The following is a 16,748-nucleotide window of genomic DNA, read 5'->3' on the forward strand; positions in this document are numbered from 1 at the left end:
AAAGTGACCTCCAAATATATGAATAAATCATTAGTTTGTTGTACATATTACACACCAGACGAGCAGATGTGAATATGCTTTTTTTTATTAATAATAAGATGTGTAAAATTATATCTCTTAAAGCATCATCACATGTGACCAAAGAAACTGTTTGAAGACCTACTGAATTTCTTGAAGATATATGTTCTTTGCAACAACAAAAAGAACATACCTATAACCATCTGTTTCTCTGTTTGTCAATAACATGACATATTTCTTTATTTATATGATCAGACCCAAAATAGTAAAGAGTAGTTCCCTTACCACTAATGACCAAGACCTGAGGCTCACTCTTAACGGTCGTGATGCCGATTGCTGTACACACATAGCTCCCTTGATTATCAAAGTTCGCGTTGAATCTAAGTTCTTTGTCATCACTTACAGGTTTGTTTGACCCGACTCTCGTCCACGAAACCGATTCAGCATTCTTTGCATCGCACGATAAATTAAACGGCACGCCTAACTTCAGCCGGTGAAATGTTTTCTCCATGAGTTCCTTTTGAATTGTGGGAGGATCTGTTAAAGAGACAAATAATTTAACAAGTTACATTTTATCTTTCTTGGCTAGTTTTACCACTCCCCCTCCCCCCCCCGCCTGCTCCCTCCAGTAATTTCCTAACAAACTTTGGTCTCCGTCTATATTAAATGGTTGTTTTGACGTGTGCTTAATGTCATTGTGTAACCTAATGTCTACAAAGGCGCTCCATGTGTTAATAGGGACATTTTCGTATGAGAGAGCTACAACGACTGATATGGAATTTCAACCAACTTGAGTCACATTCAATTGTGTATTGTCTATGATATAGAGCTACAGACAAAACAAAGCTATTAACCAAACTGTCGGCAAATTCACATATTTCATATTTATCATAACAAAAAGTTCAAACTAAGTAAATGAATGATGCACCCAGCTTATATATTTGTTAAATGTAGAAATTAGTTAGAAACAACTTCATTTTCTGGAGGAGAATGAGAACATTATGGTGCTTTCACAGTAGGTCAGAAATATTGCATTGAGTATGATAGCTAGGTTAGTTTAGTTTAGTTTAGTAAGAACAAGAAGGGGTTGGAAAGTCCGCATCAAAGACCCTTTGCAAAAAAAAAACTGAAAACAAAGACATTAAATTATGTTGTAATTCTGACAGGGACCAGGCATTCATAAAACCACTGACACTTTGAGAAAAAAACAACCTACTCAGGCAAATCATTCCATTCGTTCACAACACTCAGGTAGTGGAAAAAAAAATTACAAACATCTATGACAAACCTTCTGCAACTTAAAACAATTACCTCTAATGTTCCTTCCATTGGATTAACTGAAAAAGTCACTTAATGTCAAGTTATCAAAACCGTTTATAATCTTGTCCACCTCAATCCAACTTTTGGTGGTTTCTGAAAGGGAAAACTATGGAGTCATTTTTACCGACATTTTCAAATTGTGAGGGAGACCACGGATTGTAAATTCGGCGATGACTATTACGCGAATCGCAAAACTATAACGTTCATATTCGTCCAACACGGCAACTTACAGAAACACTGTACTCAAAGCCGAAGACTTCGTTGCTACACATCCTTTGACCAGTGACGGCAGACCGTCATTTCTCAAAAAAGATATGCTTATTACTAAAATCGTTGGGTATGCACTGTATGTCAATATTAGAAAAGAACATTCAACAGGAAGAAAAAAATTATCAAAGGAATATCAAAATTGTACTTGGTATTATTAACTTAGTAAATATTAATAACAATATGTAGATAGCATGTCTTTAAATGTTAAAACATGTTGTATTGAGATAGAAATTGGTAACCCCCTAGAGAATAGTCTATGTACCTGAAGCTTTGGTAAGTACCATTAGGTTGATAGGGGTAATGTGAGTTGCTTTAAATAAAAGCAAAAGTGGAAAATATATCTAAAACGAAAGTAACTGCTTGCATGACAGAAGACGTATCAGGAAGACACGTATTTAATATGCATTCTGAAATAAGTTCTCATTCGACTACTCAAATATGTATATTATATGCCAACCATACCCATTACAAGTAGAACCCCTGTGACGAATCTTAGGCGGTACAGGTAGGATCCTTGCAATGTCAATGTCAACAAGCTATAAATACACAAAATAATGATATAGTAAAAGTAAATTAAAAATTAGACAAATTAATGAAATAGAAATAACAAACTAAAATGTAAACAAAAGAATGGAATGGAAATAACTAAAAAAAATAGACAAAAGTAAAACAGAAGTATTGTACCTTAAATTATTTTGTATGCATAAAATTTACGATCTGTTTCATTTGATTTTACATTGAAAAAACAGATGAATTATGGGGTTATATGGTCAATTCCATGATAAGGTCAACATCATACCAAAAAATTTAAAATCATTGTACATTAAAATTGTATAAGTTTCCAATAAACAGAATACTTGTAGTTACTAAAAATATTTTTTTCACCCCCCGAAAAATCATTTGTTTGATTAAAGTCGGTAATAACAAATGGTTCCCGTAGTAACTAAATTATGAAATATACAGTGAAATTTCATTTTGTGCAGATTTGTACATAGTAATTGTGCTGTTCGCGATTTTTACATTGTCGTTTGCTTCTACGCCCTCTATTTTCGACGAGAAACGGAGCTTTGTTAGTTTCACGTGTTTAAGACAATCTGTCTGTCACTGTCGGTATAGTTTCTGAAGTTCAGCTCACGGCGTAATTTGTTTGATATGATCATTAGTATGATGTTTTCTGGTGAGTTTTGAACCTATTTATATGTTGGTTTTTTCCTGTTAATGCAATGGTTTTTGAGTTATCCGTGTTTTAAGTTTACTCTTGTGGCCAGTGTTGTTCTGCCAGACAGTGCTATTGTTTGTGTATTATGTATGCTAGTGTTACTGTGTTAAACTACAAGTTTCACGGTTGAATTTTTACAGTAGAATTTTCATATGTTAGGCTACAGTTTGGGTTTGAGAAATACATTCATCGAGATGTATAGTTCTTACAGATAATTTTGAGGTACATGGCGTATACATGTGTGACCTGTTTCAGAGTTCATCGCTACTTTTATCACCTTGATTGTGAACCTTGGGTAATTAGTTTTTGTACATACAGAGCACTCGCTAAGGCACCTCCAATCGCCATTTTTCTTCTTGACTTATGAATATTCATGAGCTGGGATCTTCTCATCATTTTGCATGTGGTTTTGTTTTCTTCAAGTCGCTGTGTAGTCTTAGTGTTAGAGATAAGTGTTTTGTACTGCTTGTTTATTGTTTTGCCTCTTGAGGATTGTTTATTGTTGATTCCTTTTTTAGGTGACAGAATGACCGCTGAAAGATGTCGGATGTTTTAAGCTGAGTAGCTTGTGATTCAGGGACATTAAGAGCTAGGGGATAACATTCTGTAAGTGTTTTGCAGTACTTTTATATCTTCTCTTGAAGACATTGTTTCTGCCATTATAGCTTGTGCCCAGCAGTAGCTATCATATTTTAAATTACAGTTGCTAAGTTGTTAAGCGATGCATACAGTTAAGATGTAACATTGTTTATCTTGTTGAAGTATTGTTGTTTATTCACCTACTGTTGTGTCACGTGCCGGCTGCCCACAATTTATGTATAAGAATATATTATGAAAGTCACAGGGATTTTGCTGCATGCCGTGTTACAAGTTATACATCAATTGACAGAATTTATATGATCTTGTACCATTAAGTCTTTCTTCTGTCATTGTTTTGTATTATTATTATTATTAAACAAGTTTTTTCTATACGTTCATTGTGATATTTAGATCATTCTGATTGGGTGTGTTGTATTATCTACATATGCCTTGGATTTGAGATGTGAACAATTGTTGTATGAGATAGCTAGATGTATTCTCATTTGTTAGATTGTATGCAGTGTGATGGGGTGTATGGTTGTTGCCAGTATGTATTCAGGTTTTCCTTGCTACCTTTAGCATCTTAAGGCTTAGTTGTTTCACCAGTCATCGACTGTGTTTATTTTCAATGTTTTCATGTACACATTAGTTATTAGTCTTTTGTTTATTTTTCAGTTTTACCGTTCATGAAATCGCATGATTTGAAGAGAAATTAAAGAAACGAAGCACAAATTTCGAGTTTCCCTTCATTTGGTTATCTGGTTGGTTACAGGCGCTCCGCACCCCAAGTCCAATTAACAGTAATCATAGATATCATCAGTTTTTTGGACTAATTATATTTGCTATATAGCATAGTGCTCACATAATAGCTTCAATTTTTTTTCGACATAAAGACATTAGACAACAGTGGTGAATGGAAAACACCCTCGATTTACTGTCACGCGAGTCACAAAATTTATTGTTTTTGTGTTTTCCTCCTTGCCTGCACAATAGTTTAACTCCAAATAATGAACATCAAGTCTTCACATAGATACCAAAAGGATTACTGAATTTTCCTTTTCAGAAGATATTCAAAGTTTGCGGAAAATCACCCTTTACAAATGTCACGCGAGTCACGTCATGCGAGTCACATCAATTCAAGATAGTGTTTCTACCTATTTACTATGTGAAAATTACAGGGATATTATAGCTTGATGAATGAATCACTAATTAAAGATATCATATGCATTCCCCTTTAATTAGGCAACTTGAATAATATGGGCACACATAATTAGAATAATTAGAATAATTTCATTGAAATATCAGAATTTAAATTCATGATTATTTATTCGCAATATTTTATTACCACATTTGGAAAGTGAGCATGTGTCATTTGATATTTTAGTAATAAACCAAAACATAATCTATTTTAGTATCTGGCAATGCCATGTGCTATGACTTGACAACCTAAAGGTTTTAACTGCTCAATCATTCCCATAATCCTATGAGCGAATGTATCTTCTCAAATATTACACTTTTGGTTTATTCAAATATGACAAATGAGAATGGTAATTTGAATCACATTCTGATAGATGTTTCTTCTATAACTCTCATGAGTGACTTCAACAGACTAAATATTGTTATAAATATGAATTGACAAAATATTTTGCCTGAACAACTGTGTATATTACCTACTGTCTGCAGTCATGAGGGTAACTCTGGGACAATAATATCATCTGGACATTCCCAAGGGAAGTACCTTTTGGACATTTTCTAGACCAATGAATGTTATATTTCACTATGCAAGATCTATACCTTCAATTCACTACTGCATTTGGTCTAGAACTATCCGAAAAGTAAACTAGTCATGCGAGTCACGTTTTCTTGTCACACGAGTCACAATACATCTTCATCATTATTTTCATGCGTTACAACATTTTTCAAAGTTGCATATAGCAATTGAGGTAGAGGTGTTTTTCAACTTCAGTATGATTATAAAAAGTTATTGGAAACATTTTAATAAGACGTAAGAAATTGAACATTTGTGTGTGCACTCTGATTTTTGCTAATAGTAACTTTCATGCGAGTCACGTGTAGTTTTTCGCCAATTTCACCCCCAATACTTGAGGTATAAATATTTTTTGTATACTGTTGTAAGCATTAAGACGTACCTTCACTGACTACATAAATGCTTTTCTCCCAGTTAATTTCTTTATTTGTTTAATGATATCAAATAGAGAGGAATTTTAGTAAAAATGTCACACGAGTCACTGTGGAATTGACCATATAGCATCCTAACAGAACCATATTCAGCTAACATGTTTATCCAATGTAATTATACTCACCTAGTGACGGTGCCTCGGTGGTCGTTATTTCTGTCACGAAAGAGAAAAGACACATCACAGTACTTTTTTTAAAGTAGCAATGAATTTGAACCTTGTACATAAAGGAAAGAACAAACATGGTAATTGTCGACGTTTCTGTATATGGTGCCCTGCATTCCTCATTCGCTTCCTCCAGCCCTACCCCATAAGAAGGTTCAATGTCTGAGCCTACAGACATACCAACAAACCTATGACCATACATAGAACAGTCAAATTAATCACCGCTTAGCTTTTGATTCAAAGAACTGTTGAAGTTAATTACTTATTATTTCGTATGAACAAGCAGGGGAATACCCAAGATGCTCTCTTTGCTGAGAAAAGGAAAAGACAATTGAGTATCTCTTCTGGGAATGCAAACTAATTTCAATTTTTTTTCTTGATGCTGAGTGGTTTATATACTACAAAATTTTGTTTCTCAAAAGGAGACCTTTCCTTTGGGTACAATCTTAAGCAATAATAATATTTGAAACACTTCTCGCAAAACATTTCATTTATTAAGAAACATTACTGTGTAAGACCCTAACTTTTCGGATTGTCTTTTCAAGTTCAAGTTTATGATGTATGTATGTACAGTAGATCCTCCTGCAAGCAGGAACCCGCGAAGAAGCCATCATTGGCTTATCAAAGCCACAAGCTGACCAACGTCAGTTGCTTATATTCATATTTAACATCCATGATTATGAATTGTAAATTGTAGACAACTCTGTAAATGGACAACATAGATTAATCTTGGAACTCGGGACCTATGATAATTTTTGGAATACTACTTACATAGAAGCAAATGTAAGACACCAATTGATAGCTTGACATTTGCTACAGTTACCAATGTATTCTTTTAAAGAGAAAAATAATTCAATACAATAAATAATTACCAAATTGATGGTCGCAAACGCTAAAGTATGTCTTCTAAAACATGTTGGCAATAAATCCAGGTGAAGGTGTCAGCCGCATACTTAAAATGATTTTTTCATTAAACCTGGAAGAATCTTCAAAACTGGTTTACACCGCAGTCATCACAAGTTTTCAATCAAGGAAGTAAAACATCATCAATTGGTGTAGGTCACAAAGATAGTTCAGAAATAAGATCAAACCTTACAATAGCTTTGGTCACTTAAAATTGATATAGACCCATTCTAGTACTGATCATTCACATAGCCAGTCTAAATCCAATTCATCTTAGTTTAACTATAGAGCTGGTTATCAACTTGTACATCTCTGTCGTCCCTTTCAGATTCTAAACCACTGAATTCTTGTCAAAGAGTACAGTATTTTGGGGTCGTTTCGTAAGTTGGAATGTTGTAAATCTCAGCACTTTTCTTAAGAAATGAGAGAAGAGAAGTAAAGAATTCATGCAGTCAACAGATTTAGTTTTCCACATCAGGAACAGAAATGATAAAACTTACTGGTTTATATATTTACGAGTGACCCACTTACCTGTCTCCCCACAACCTAAGCACCGCATTCTACTGTGTCTAGTATGCCCTGGTAATCTTTTAACACTGTGCACCCTTACTGACCCCAAGTGAACTCCTTCTTATGAGACCACTTCCAATCCAAAGTGGCCCCTGACGCGACCTCAGGGGGGGGGTGGCGGGTGGCGGGTATAACCCGCCACCCGCCAAGCTCGCGGAGAAGGAAAAATCTTACACTAACAAAGACTGCTGACACCTCCAGGCGGAGGGTGGACCCCCACCCCGAACCATCGGGGTGGGGGTCCGCCCTCCGTCACCCCGTAGGCGTGCCTCCCCCTACACTTACAGAGGCCTAATTGAACAAGGGGACGAGGCCCATACTACCTTAGATGGTAAAGGGTAACTTGGTAGACCAAAATAAGGAAAGAACACTCACCGATAGACAAGTAGCCGCAGGCAACCCAGTGGGTGGTGATGTCTATCGAAGAGAACGCGAGGAGTCATGAGTCAGGTCAAACGACCGCTCCCCCGTCTGGCTGTGTCCCACCTCCCTCGGGGGAGGGTGGCGGGAATGGAGACAGGTAAGTGGGTCACTCGTAAATATATAAACCAGTAAGTTTTATCATATTTACTTTGGTCCCCACTTACCTGTCTCCCACAACCTAAGCACCGAGTGGCACTGCCCAATGGTGGGAGGCCCGAGGGGTGGGACCCCCGGAGCTCGTATCACCGAGCGACCAAAGCCAAATCGGCCTGTGGTATGTCCGATAAGTAGCAGTCGACGAAGCGATTGGAGTCTTCCACGCCGTCTTGCAGATGTCCACTATCGGAAAGCCTGCGAACAGGGCTGTAGAAGCAGTGAAAACCCCTGCTGTTGTGAGCCATAGATCTGCCTGTACCTGCAGCCAGAAGGCGGATGGTTTCCACCAAACAGCGGGACAAGGTATCCTCCCAGGCTGCTGAGTGAGGCACTCGAAGGAGGAAGAACAGAGATGTCGAAGTACCTAAGAAATCTTGTGTTCTGTTGAGGTACCACTTCAGTGCCCTAACGGGAAACCATATTGTAGTCTGTCCTCGGGGAACAAAGAGCAGGTCTTGATCTCTGGGATGATGATGTCTCCCGGTAGGATGGCCCAAACCTGGTTCTTAGAGAAGAAGGAGGGGTCGAGAACTATCAGCACCCCACAAACCGTAGGACTGAAGGCACCTTAGTCAAGGCGTGCCGCTGTTGCCTGGCGTGGAGCCGTAGAGGAAGCCCTGATGGAAGGCGGCAATAAACAATAGTTCTTGATCGTCGAAACCCTGCCTCCCTTCTTGGAACAGTGTGGGGAGTCGGCGATCAAAGTTAGAAAGGCCATGGTAGGCAGAGTCTGTCTCGTTCGGCATACTCCGTATCTCCGTAGGCAGAAAACGTAAGTCGCCACGGTTGTTCTCACTCTGGCGGCCAAAGTCCTTTCTGTCTAAGGATCTGTCAGGCATCTAATTGTAGGCCCTTGCTGTCCGGGTGAGCCAGCGCGCCCTGTCTATGGGACAACCGACTGTGGTGTGTCCGGCAGGATCGCCGGCTCGTCCGTGAGGAGCTGGAGAATTTTTCCCGAACCAGGGTCAGAGGGGCCACTATGATGGATCTGCCCCAAGAATGTCGGATCTTCCTCAGTACCTGGCTGATCATGCCAAGAGGGGGAAGATGTAAGCTTTGGGTCCGTCTCGCAGAGCCTCTGCCATGACATTCTCCTTTCTGGCTATCTGAGAGACTCGTAGGGCCATGCCAGATTCTGTAGCTGTGGTGAGGGTCTCCCTTGCCAGACGGCACAATCTCTCTGACCTGGTGCCACCATGTCTGGTGATGTAGCTACAGTATGTCACCACCGTCGTGTTGTCTGAGAGGATGGTGGTCAAAATGCCCTGTACCCTCTGTATCTGCTGCTAAAGAAGTCAAGGACAGCGGCCTGTATGGTGACCTTGTTTGCGCTTGCAGAACGGGCCGCACTCGCAGTACTGATTCAGTACCACAGTACCGCTGATGACTCCTTCAGTTATCAAACCGTTGGAATCAGAAACTCTGAAGAAAAGGAATGTCCTGATGATGTAAATCTAAGCTGTACCCTGTAGGGAGGTTTAATGGAGGTTCTTTCCACGATAAAAAATATTAATCATAATATTGAGGATTGATAAGGCGCAGACCTATCCAATGATAACAATGCCAGAGGCGCCTAACAATATTACCCCGGTCAACGAAAACTAGTCAAACATAGAGACAAATATCACCTGGATGGAAAGACGCAATGGAGAAGAAGTGCCTTGCCCAAGGAAACAACGGAATGATCTGGCCAGGACTCAAACCTGCAAGCCTTAGATCACCAGTTCACTGCCTTCACCACTTGACCACAGTACTCTCAAAAAATGAGTACTGAGAGTACAGAATCTCACTCTGCTGAGTGAGTACAGAATCTTAAGCAATGCTACACTGCTTCAAAAAAAAAAGAAAAGAGTACTGAATGGATAGTTTGCTTCATCAGAATCTTAAACAAAGCTACACTGCTACTGTTTATGTGACTCCTACAACTATATGTATGTATTTATGAATGAATTTTAGATCATCCTGCAAGTAGGAACTTGTGAAGAAGCCTCATTGGCTTATCAAAGCTACAAGCTGACTGAAGTCAGTTTCTTACATTCAAATTTAATGTCCATGATTATGAAAAGTCAACAACTCTGTAATTGGACAACATACATTAATCTTGGGGTGACTTGAACAGGGGACCTTATGATTGAAAGGCTTTAACCCTGAGCTAACTGAGCTATAGACCTACTCATCAGAAAAAAACTCCCAACAGGGGCTGTAAAGATGGTGAGAGAGTGGGTTTGTAGAAAATCCACCTCATAAATCCCTGGCTGCTTAACAGAGCCAGGGGAGTTACTCAGCAAACACAAAAGCTTTACCAAGCATGTAGTCTTTTGTTATGATAACGTTATTTGTGGTGTAAGAGGTATGTCACCGAAAACGTTTTCAGGCTCATATTTCAAAACGATTTACGTTAAGACATTAATATAACATTAATATAACATTAATATCTCATAGAAACGTTATGTCGACGTTTTTACAACACCACATTTAACGTAATAAACACGTATTAAATGTTATGATAACGTACCCAGGGTTCTGCCCAGGGTGGATTGAGTGCCGGCAGGACTATCTAAGCGGAGTGCCACCATCGGTTGGCGCGGAGCATACAAGAAAATTTCGGGTTTTGGAAACCCCCCCAGATGGCCGGAAACGGCCCTTCCCGAGTATTCTGAGCCACATGTAGACAGCTTTCAAATGAGATCTCATGTCTGGAATTTTTCATAATTAATGAAAAAAGTTAGGACAAATATCTGGAGCACCAGAGTACAGACCAGCTGGTGGTGCCTATTAAATAAATCATTCAGGCTGAGATGATAAAACACCCCATGAAACACGAGGCACAGTCCATACTATGCATAGCACGATATCAAGGCCCCTTGCTATGGCCATCTTTATGAAAGTTACACTTGTAATCACATGTTTTAGGCCACTTGGCATGATTAACTCAATGCTAAATATTGTTTCCATGTTCTTGTAGAAAACGTAAACTCTGCAAAATACAATTAGTTGTGATTTTGTAGCTGTGAGATCCGTTATAACCTCCGCGGTGGTTAGGCTATTTGCTATACACTTAACTATGGTAGGATATTATTTTTTCGGTATTTTTGGAAATGCTAGAAAATACTTTCTTTTCCCCCCGCTTAACACCAGATATGGTCTTACGGTATATTCATAAATGGATGCACTAGAGCCTTGTTTACATGACATTAGTTGCATTTCGTACGATATGCAAGTTTGGCGTGAATTTTTCGAAAGTGCTTTGCTCGATCTTTCGTAAAATTTGAAAGGTGTAGCCTACCACCTTTCCGTACACAATTGGTACACAATTGATTTTCAGTTTTTTTTTTCTCTATACGGTCAAGTGAATAAGTTGTACATTGAGTATAAAATCATCGCAAATGCAAAAAACGATGCAGGGATTTCCAGCAGACAAATGTTTTCTTTGCGGGATTACTGAGTCAGTTGAAGGAATCCCGCACCTTAGTGGGAACACTGAACTGAACTCAAATTCATACGAAAGAAAACGTTTACTAACCAACATACAATACAAATATAAAAGAACGTGGAATGGCAATATTGTTCACAACATTTCCCGAGAGGCTGATTTATTGCAGCAACCTTCCCGCGCTGGGCCGTGGGTGTCTGTGTGACACGTATACCCTGAAGCTTGCGAAATAGCCAGTGTAAGTGGGTTGGGGACACATCATTACTCGTTGGTATTGTGACTAAAATTGTGAGCACGCTCTCTGAACATTTTCCTTTTGTTTCTGAAACTTTTCTTGTGAAATTTTACTTTTTTTTTTTTTTATAGATGTACTTATTTGTCCTTTTATTTGTTTTTTATTTTTAGTTTTTCTTCCCGTTTTGTTTCTATTTTTTTTTTTGTCCGATTTTTTTTTTGCCAGCCGGGCTGGATTTCCCGCGAGCATCGCGGATTTCCTGCTAACCTGGTTCGGACGGTTCGCAAGGTTTTCCAGCCCTTGTCACTCGTGCCTAATGCAATATGATGTAAATTCACCCGCTACGAAGGTTAACGGCCGTATGTGTACTAGCTAGCTGGATAGTGCCTGTGTCTCGCGTGATAAAAATAGATATAAATGAAACTATCAAAAGTACGATCGGGAGTTGGAAACGGAAAACAGTCATTGGTCTGGAATGCGGAACTCTGGTAATTTTTACTAAGTATGACACTGTGATGTGTTGGATATTTTGGACAGTTATGAACTGGATTTCCCCTAGTCTCAAACAGATTGTTTCTGTACGTTCGACCCTCCGGCTATGGAGCTGTTTTTGGAGTTCCTATCTTAAATAAGTGCCGGTCGGAAAAGTCACTCAGGCAGATTGTGGCGGTCGGTAATTCAGTGTGCTGGTCGGGCCCGACCGGCGCCGACCGGCAGCGGCAGAACCCTGCGTACCCGTTACTTCTCAAATCTCTCCATTTCAATAGTGTAGTAGAAGTTTCCAACTTCCTATTGAAACCACCTACCGCATAGTCACGACTAGGCTATCAGGTGCTACGAAATGCAACTGTGCTTAAGATGTCGGAACATCCAACATTATTCATGCAGCGCAAACTGTATGTTCGGAGCGTGTTAGCACTTGTAACTTTGCTGGGGTTTTATCCTACCCCTTTTTCAACTTACTAACGCATTTGTCTTGGTAATTCACCCAAAAAATTTAAAGGGAGGCTTATTCCATGGGATCGCTCACGTAGTCGACAGATCGTTGCAGCAAACGTTGAGCTTACACGTGTCAAGCCACGTGACTGCTTGGCCCCCCTCCTCTCGTAACAAATATACAGCGTGGGTATATTTTCCTGGCAGTTTGCCAAGGTTCTAAAAAGTTTTCGTTTTCCTAGCACTTTGCCAAGTTTCAAGAACGTTCTCTTCCTGGCAGTTTGCCAAGGTTCTAAGTAACGAGAATACTGTACTAGAATTGCTTCAGTCTTGCGCATTTTAACATGCTCTGGAGGGGGTTCCACAATTGTTTTAAACAACAGTGTCTTAAACACAAGTAAGGTTTCAAACCTAGACATATGGCGATGAATTATAATGAGAGAGAAGTATAATTAGCTAGGAGAATATGACCCATGAAAGCCTAGGAAATCTATGTCATGTCCTGGTTTCTGCTGGTACTTGTTAGACACACATTTGGGATGTGTAGTGATTAATGGTGTAGCGATTGCAGTGTTTTTCCGCAATTGATTCGAACCTGTCGTCGCAGCTCAAGCTGCTAGTTCGGGGGGCAACACTCCCCTGATGAAAGAGACTTGCACCTTGGGTGGCAAAGTCTCCTCCTCTCTCTCTCCATCTCTCTCTCTCTCTCATGGGCTTTTTTGTTGGCTGAAGCCTTGCCCTTGCCCTTGGTACTACATCCGGACAACGCTGGCACCTTGGGTGGCAAACTCTCCTCCTCTCTCTCCACCTCTCTCTCCACCTCTCTCTTTCTCTTCTCCGGCCCTCAAATGGCCTCTCTCCATCTCAACTCCCACCAACTCTCTCACTTCCTCTTTATCTCCTGTCTCTCCTACGACTCCCTCTAGGGGAACTGTGGGTTCGGTGATAGATCAAACCTGTCCTGGCCTGCTAGCCAGGTGTCGATGTGCTGCCACTGTCTGGTGTGAAAACAATACAGACTAGACAAAGGTCTCGGAACAACGAACAGTTCACACATTTAAGGTGGTTTTGAGACATGTCTGAAAAACCCACGTTAAGGAGAGACTAACGGCGAATAGTCTAACGTATATCAAACGGAACGACTATAAGGAGGAAGTAGGGTGGGACGTAAGCTAACAGAGAGTAAAGTTACGTAACAAAAACAACGCGCCCCGCTAGAGGCTCGCGGCTTACAAAGTACGCTACGATAGTGAAAAAACTTCCCACACTTAGAAGCGAACACGTAACTAAGAAGAGGATACTTATCAGGCTGTAAAAGGTTGTTGGAAGTGCTAGAACTCCTATAAGGAAACTTCTAGAGTAAAAATCCAAGGTATCCGGGCGAATTTCGAAGAAAATTTTTCCCAATACGAAAAACATATGAGACACTTTGGAATGGTAGAATATGAAGGGGTTTACTTGGGGTCAGTAAGGGTGCACAGTGTTAAAAGATTACCAGGGCATACTAGACAACGGTAGAATGCGGTGCTTAGGTTGTGGGGAGACAGGTAAGTGGGGAACGAAGTAAATAGTACCATTTTCCACATTCACCAGCTTTAAAATAAGCATAGGTTTTCTCTCAATACAAACCTACAGCAAGTGTAAACAGCTCATAAGAATGTAGTACTTGGGAAGTTGTTTTGATATTAAAAACTTCATGATTCAGTAAGCATCACCAAACATAATGGAGACTGCATTATGTAATTTGTTTTGCAGCAGGATGAATGTTTCCTGGTAAGTGTTCAAACCAAGTTTACACCAGTCCACACGTGGTTTTTGTTTCAAATAAGAAAAAGATCACAACTTTACTACTCACCAATAAAGTCATACATTAATATAGCTTTGGTCAGTGTGAAATGTAATATAAACCATTCTCATACTTTGTATCAATTTTGTGTTTGACAGAGAGCAAAAGTAGACATTTTTGGTCAAGGAAGTAGAACATCACATGTGTAAGATTTGTGCAGATAAGCAAAGGAGCTAAGCTTCTTGGCATGCCATATCTGGTGCTTAATTGATACTTGGCATGTCCGAGATAGTTTTCAGTAACTTCCCATCGAAAATGCTAGGATTTTAATGTTCTTTATTTATATTGGAATTTACTATCATAACAAGACTGAATGATTTAACAGCTAGCATTCAGATAACCTTTTTTTTTAATTCTTTACAATATGTATCAAATTCTCTCAAACTAACCTTTAACTGTGATTTTGAAAGTACATTTGTCAGTATTTTGAGACAAATCTTCACAAGAACAGGTCACTGTCGTTACTCCCACTGGAAATTCACTTCCGCTGGTTGCATTACAGTCGGCTAGAATGTCATTGTCAATGTTATCAGAACATGATGCCACAAAATCAACTCTTTCAGTGGTTCCCCCTTGCAGACTTGCATCAGTTGTTATATTTTCTTGACAAGTAGCCGTAGGGGGAGTCACATCTTCAAATTATAAAAGAAGATACGAGATTCTCTAGCAAATGTACTCAGACAGCAACTTATGGAAGGTCATTAGCAGGGACACTGCTCAATGTCCAATGCTAAATAGTCAACAAATTGATGGTCACAAAAGCTATAGCATGTTGTCTAAAATATGATGGCAATAAATGCATTTGGAAGTGTCAGCCACATATCACAAAATCTGCTACTAATGATGTTCTAACTTGGAAGAATGTGCTTAACTGGTTTACACTGGTCTTCACAACATTTCAATCAAGTAAGTAAAACATCATTGATGTAGGTAACAACTGCAGATATTTCAGAAATAAGAAAAACGTTACAATAGCTTTGGTCACTTAAAATTTGATGAAGACTAATAGACATCATTTCTTTAGTGTTTGACAGGGAGCATAAGTAGATATTTTTGGTCAAGGAAGTAGAACATCACATGTGTAGGTTAGGGAAGCCTCGCAAATCTAACGGCCATGTCCGGGCCGGTGGATTTTTCCGCTGCTATAATGAGCACAGCCACAAGCAGATAATGAGTCACACTTGAGTGCACACACTCTCCAAACCACCCTCCATGCTATACATGCAGTTACATTCACAGCCGCGGTCAAGTTTTTACTAAGCCGATTTGAACACAATAGAGAGTTGAACAAAACATCATAGCTAAGTCTCACGGTATTCAAACGTTTCAAAAAGATAGTGTGTTTATACGCCGTATTTTATCCTACTGCAGAAGCAAAACTTCTGTGAAAAATAAGTAAGGAAATGTGAATTTACACTGCAGGAATCTAAAATGCTATCTTTCTTATTTTCCCAGTCGGCCAAGTAGGAACAAAAACTTTCGTTGCCTTTTTGCAAGGACAAGTTTCCTGAATTTTTAAGATTTAAAAATCTAAAAAACTGAAATCACAATCTCACTTCTTGTACACGTGCCGTAAGCGTGAACCAGAGCCTAACATACGGGAAGACTTTAGAATAATCCTACTAAGTTGTACAGAACAGGACCTAAACTACCCAACTAGGTGAAAAAAAATCGGTAGACTGTAGGGAATTTTTCGCACTCCAGCGAAGCTGTACTTTTTTTTAGCCAGCTAGATCGTAGACATCATGAGGACTGAACAAATGACGATAATTTCTTGTGAAAGAAATTTGAAATAAATGTGGAAAAAATGCGATTATCCTTTCTCCGTTTTATGTGTAAATGTTATTCTAGCATTCCATGGTTAAGAAAGTTGAAAGAAATAAAGTTTATAAACTTCATTTACTGACTTTTGAACTTCGTAAAAAAAAACCGTCCTTTACAACTCTGAAAATCAGTAGAGAAATTAGCAATTGTGTACGAACAGTAAGTTGGTACACCTTTCAAATTTTACGCAGGATCGAGCAAAATACTTTCGAAAAATTCACGCGAAACTGGCATATCGTGCTAAATGCAACTAATGTCATGTAGACAAGGCTCTAGTACACCCATGTAAACCATACGACCACATCTGGCGGGGGGAAAAGAAAGTATTTTCTAGAATTTCCACCAAAAAAAAAAGGAAAAATTAATATCCTACCATAGTTAAGTGTATGGTAAATAGCCTAACCACTTCGCCGGTTACGGATCTCACGTAACAACAAAAACACAACTAATTGTATTTTACGAAGTTGACGTTTTCTACAAGGACATGGAAACAATATTTAGCATTCAGTTAATCATGCCAAGTGGCCTAAAACATGGGATTAAAGGGTTTACTTTCATAAAGATAGCCATACTGTAGTTATTGGGGCCTTGATATCGTGCTATGTCTGTATAGACTGTGCCTCGAGTGTACCATGGGGAATAGATTGTTTTGT

At 39.2% G+C, this 16,748-nt stretch overlaps 1 protein-coding gene across 3 annotated transcripts in view; it reads right to left on the minus strand.

Moving 5' to 3' along the window:
* Positions 1–16,748, minus strand: part of LOC139966828 (uncharacterized) — a 75,121-nt gene that overhangs the window by 20,721 nt on the left and 37,652 nt on the right. For all 3 annotated transcript variants that reach the window (XM_071970215.1, XM_071970218.1, XM_071970216.1), the window contains 3 exons: positions 14,661–14,903; positions 5,731–5,760; positions 304–555 (listed from right to left, as the gene is read on the minus strand). In XM_071970215.1, the coding sequence (XP_071826316.1) occupies positions 304–555; positions 5,731–5,760; positions 14,661–14,903 (525 nt within the window). The remainder of the gene's footprint in view (positions 1–303; positions 556–5,730; positions 5,761–14,660; positions 14,904–16,748) is intronic.

This window comes from Apostichopus japonicus, chromosome 4 (assembly GCF_037975245.1).
Source record: "Apostichopus japonicus isolate 1M-3 chromosome 4, ASM3797524v1, whole genome shotgun sequence".
Taxonomy (NCBI): domain Eukaryota; kingdom Metazoa; phylum Echinodermata; class Holothuroidea; order Aspidochirotida; family Stichopodidae; genus Apostichopus; species Apostichopus japonicus.